The sequence below is a fragment of the Monopterus albus genome, unplaced genomic scaffold (genome assembly GCF_001952655.1).
Source record: "Monopterus albus unplaced genomic scaffold, M_albus_1.0 scaffold199.1, whole genome shotgun sequence".
Taxonomy (NCBI): Eukaryota; Metazoa; Chordata; class Actinopteri; order Synbranchiformes; family Synbranchidae; genus Monopterus; species Monopterus albus.
The window spans coordinates 812,164-817,564 of record NW_018128079.1 but is presented as its reverse complement, the minus strand read 5'-3'; the positions used below and the strand labels follow the sequence as shown (position 1 = coordinate 817,564).

The 5,401-nt window shown below is 37.9% G+C and overlaps 1 protein-coding gene across 1 annotated transcript; it reads right to left on the bottom strand.

Annotated features, from left to right (window-relative positions):
* Positions 1–2,142: 2,142 nt before the first annotated feature.
* Positions 2,143–3,192, bottom strand: LOC109970481 (olfactory receptor 2AT4-like). The gene has a single exon (XM_020618046.1). The coding sequence runs from the start codon at positions 3,124–3,126 to the stop codon at positions 2,143–2,145; it is 984 nt and encodes a 327-aa protein (XP_020473702.1). The 5' UTR covers positions 3,127–3,192.
* Positions 3,193–5,401: the final 2,209 nt, after the last annotated feature.

Here is a 5,401-nt window from a genome sequence, read left to right as displayed (position 1 = left end):
GTGACTTCTTCACTATTTCTTCAATAACCTGAGCATCAACTTCCGTGTCAGACTGGTCATACACCTTCATATCTAGCTGTCTGCCTTCTGGTATGTTAAATTTTAGGCACACTGAAGTCACGGGGAGGAAAAGGAAAAAAATATTACAGAAATTGGTTTAAAATTTGAAAGGCCATGCATTTCCTTCTGATGAGAATCATAGGGTTGACTACTGTTAAGTAGAACAAGCCTGTCTTCACACAATGCTGATGAGTTAGGTCATTCTGATTCATTGTAATGCAAAGCAGAAACAATTTAGGCAGTTCAGAAGGAATGTTTTTATGATGAATTAGGTGTATTGACTAAGTAAAAATTGTAATATTGTTTTATCCTGATGTTCTAACTAACCTTCTTTCATGAAAGCATCAAATGTTAGGTCAGACAGCCTAACATACTTCTACTCTCCGCCAAACAAAACACGCAGCAGCATATTCTGTTCAAATAAATAAAGAGAAAAAATAACCCAAGAAAATATTTGTACAAAGAGTTACCTATTAATGTGCTTCTGAACTGGTGTTTTTATATAAAATACAAACATTACTTACTTGCAGTATGAAGACAGATAACTGTTTTCTGTGAACAACAAGGCACAACTTTAGGTGATATACTTGAGTCATGATTAACAAATCTGTGTACTTAATTTAGTGGGGCAGCATGGTGGTGCGGTGGGTAGCGCCGTTGCCTCACAACGAGCAGGCCCCGGATTCGTGACCTTTCTGTGCGGAGTTTGCATGTTCTCCCCGTGCTTGCGTGGGTTCCCTCCGGGTACTCCGGCTTCCTCCCACAGTCCAAAAGCATGCGACTTAGGTTAATTGGTGTCTCTAAATTGCGTGTGAGTGTGTGTGGTTGTTCATCTGAGTGTTGGCCCTGTGATGGACCAGCGACCTGTCCTGGGTGTACCCCGCCTTTCGCCCGATTGGCTGCAGTGACCCCGTTGGGGATTTAGCGGTATAGAAAATGGATGGATGGATGGATGGATGCACTTAATTTACGCAAAATACACATTACTCACTAAATAAGGAATGAAACTCTAAATCAGCATGTTTATTGGCATTTGGCTTAAAACAATATAAGCCAGTAGAGTTAACTTTATGGCCACATTATACCCACTTCTGAAAGTTCGTTCGCCTAGCATGGAAGCTAATTAGCGATTATTAGCATAGTAATAAACAATAATTTGGTTGTTAAAACTATGCCATAAGACAGGAGGCAATAATATTATCTCAGCAGCATTCAGAAGAAATACGTAGTTAACATGTTATATAGGTGCATCATAACTCAATGAGAAGATACCTTACCTGACTGTGGCACCACACTGGAGAAAATACCATGTGCCGCTCGAGCTTCCTGCAGTAAATATCACTCTGCAGAGTTGGACTTTTCACTGCATGTCTGCAGAGGTTTACACTGACTTTTAACTCTACTGTTAGAGCTGGTTTACTCTCCATAAAGTTGCAAATACTCTATTTAGGTTAAAACAGGTTGACTCTGAAATATTGACACTCCATTTTTTACTGTGTATTCTATATAAAACAGCTAGAAAATGTCTACTGATACAGAATAAAATAAATAAATTAATTAAACAGTATTCAGTGGATATTGTGATTTCAGATTTTCCAAATATAGTAGTAGACCTTGTAGTGCTGTTATAGATTAGTGGCTTGTCTCATTTGTGGTTCAGCTTGTACCATAAGTGTTAAAACACTAAAGCGCAGGCACTGATCATAATTCCATTTCTTATTCTATGTCCTCCCTTGTGGCCATTTTAAGTATGATGAGGCAGGAATTTATTATATGATGAAATAAAGAGCACAGGTCTTAAAAACGCTAACATTTATTACATGAAATCTTCAAAATGCAAATGTTTGGCCTACTGTGAAATTCCTTTTTATAATCATGCAGATATATTCAGAAAATTTTTTTGAATGACAAAAAAATTATCACCTGCTTTCCCATGGTTTCAAAGTTTGAAAAAACAGTGTTGTGTGCCAATTTTATATATTATGACCAGTGGCAGGGTCGTGGTTTTCCTAAAATGAACTTATTTGTTGCTCTTCCCATTGCACAAACATTTCTTTTCTAAATTTTTCTTATTACCCCTCTTCAATGTCTTTCCTTATTTTGATCTGTGCCAATTTTAGTTTTTCTTACCAGTGCCAGGGCTCTGTTTCTGATCTCTTTGGTTTTCAAAGAGTATACAATGGGATTGACGCAGGGTGGGGTGCAAGAGGCCAGAGACACACTTAGAAATGGTTGGTCCTCATCAATGAAATGCAGGTAAAGCGAAATAATAAAAATGGTAATGAGAGGAATATAAAATACAGCAACAAGGATGATATGTTCAGTGCAAGTAGCCAAAGCTTTAACTCGACTGTCTAAAGATTTCATCCTGAACACGGTCACCAGGATGCTGACATAAGACAGACAAATTAAAGTAAAGGGTACAACAAGAATCAAGAAACCAAAAGAATTGGCCACAGTCCACTGCATTGTATAATCATTACAGGCAAGTCTATACACAGCTATATAGTCACAGAAATAACTGAACACTTTGAGGGAATTGCAAAAAGACAATCGAGTCATTATGCCTACTGAAAATGCATTGATTCCCACAGTAAAACACCAAATCAGACAAATAATAAAAGACATGCTCCTCAATGTGTTGATTGAGTTCTGACGCAGAGGGAAACATATTGCAATCATCCTGTCATAGGCAAGTATAGCAAGAGAAAATGACTCTAAAGTCAGAAAACCATTGTAACTGTACATTTGTACAAGACACATGTTAAATGGAACAAAGTTATCCTTAATGAGAAAAACCTTTATCATATTAGGAATGATACTTGTGCTTAGGATTACATCAATTACTGCGAGGTTGCCCACAGCCATAAATTTTGGAGTGTGTAAACAATGATTAAAGACAAGTATATAGATCACCAAACAGTTAAACAGCACTGTGACCACATAAACAAATGCTAGAAACATGACATAGACACTGATGTAGGGTAATGTCTGAAATCCAGTAATATAGAAGCCTGGAGGATGAATGATAACAGAGTCATTTAAAACTGTCCTGAGAAATGACATATTGAACTCCACAAGCTGTGTGTTGGAGGACGGCCTCTGCCTAAATGAAGTCTAAAGAACAGGGGAATCATATCATATTGAACATTAGACCTCAACAGAGACAATCATAATGTTCATTCCAGTTTGATGAGCATATTTCATTTCATATTAAGTTCCAACATAGAACGTAAAAGTCAACGGGCATTGCTTACATGATGTTTTATTCAGGATTTCTTAGCAGCAGCTCTCACTGATTCTGCATCTAAAAGCAATAGGCAGACAGCTGCATGTGTGACCCCTGGACAGTGGAAGATATACTTTCTTCATCAATCCCCAAAGCTTCCCTGTGATATAGAGAAAGTCATTTTGACCCTGCTCTATTAAGGACATTAATGTAATCCGTGGAGAGCGTCTGATTATTCTCGTCTTGTGCTCAAAACAAACATCTAATTATGATTCAGTAAGTGTGAGCATCTCACACCAATTCTTTTAAAACAAAAACACATTGAATCGTATCAAAACAATACAGAGTAGGACAGCTGCTGAGATAACATCTAAACTTGCTTTAGTGTCATTTTATTTGCACATGCTATACAACCATAAGATATAACTATATTACAAAAACTAACAGTGTTTTGTGAACTTAGTTTATGTAAAGTGAGGAAACAACATATTGTTCCCTAAAGGTATAATTTATGTGAAAAAGGCCATGGTTCTATCGGGCCCAGTTTGGCTTGCCATCATCAGAGAATGCTGGTTAATTATCTTTGCTGTAACAAACAGACCTTTTACTGTTTACATGCTCTTACATCATACTGATTTGACTTTGTAAAGTGTCCTGAGATGACTTTTGTTGTGTTTTGGCACTATACAAATTTGAATTAATTTGATTTGATTTTTTGTTGTCCTAAATTTGTTTGTTTAAACATTGTAGGCCTTCTTAAACGTCTTTGAATTACTGACTTTTAACTTTGGTTAACACAGTTTGTGATGTCCTTTGGGCCTTGTGAGATACCATGAAATTTTCAGAAAGAAGCGTATTGAAATGAAAAAATTTTCCCCCTTTCATCTGTGAAAAGTGGGAATTTTTTGTTAGTTTTGTTTTTGGCAAGGCTCATTCTTTTGTTTGTTATTGTAATCTAGCCACAGGGGTTGCAAGTGCCAGTGACTTCTGTTCCGGTCTCAAGCCGGATAAATAGAGAGGGTTGCGTCAGGAAGGGCATCCAGCATAAAAAACATGCCAAATTTAAACAGGTGAATCATCAGTGTGAATTCCATACCGCGTGAATTCCATACCGGATCGATCGAGGCCCGGGTTAACAATGACCCCCACCAGTGCTGTTGACCTACAGGGTGCTAGCGGAAATTGGACTACTGTTGGTCAAAGAAGGAGAGGAGGCAGAAGGATTCATAGACAGAGAGAGAAGAGGAAAGGCAGGAGTATAGGTCTGAGAATAGGGACTCAACATTGGCACAATGACAGGGAAAGGTAGAGAGCTGGCGGACATGATGGAGAGAAGGAAGGTAGATATAGTGTGTGTGCAGGAGACCAGGTGGAAGGGTAGCAAATGTCGAAGTCTCACACACTTCTTCTCGGGTCCAGATGATGGAAAGAATATTCAGTCACACACCAACCATTAAAGTGCACTATACCTTTATTACGGATGCATCCGGAGACCATACAGCAAGCAGCAATAGCAGATGATCTGAAATCACATCACTAAATCTGTGTGTTTATATACTTTTTCTTCCCGCCTCCTAACATATTTCCTGTAACATGCAGCTGGAAAGTACCAGCACTTTCCCAAAGATATTCTTGTAGGATGCAGCTGGTAATTATCAATACTTTCCCAAAGATATGTCCCCCAAGCACAACTCCCTAATTCCAAAGTAGTACATTCTATAATTAAGAAGCACACACACATAATGATATAGTGAACATTCTGTAATGTTGGGAAAATTAGAACTTATCCTTATAAGTTCATTGAGTATAAAACAGTGGAGTGTTCCAGACATCTTTATGTCCCACTGTGTTCAATCATTTACTTTTCCTTCAGTGACTCCCTTAAAATGGAGCTGTGCTAGGCACGACCCCCCAAAAATACATTTCAATATTAGAGTGATCACATACACACATTACAACTGAGTTGAAGGCTACATTCCTATTAGTACAGTAATATAAAACAGTGCTCATGCTTTAATCTGAGTGAAAGTTGCACTCCTTATAAGTGCATAAAAGATACTAGTGTCTTAGCTACAATACATATTCCTTACATGTGCATAGAAAACAGTGTTA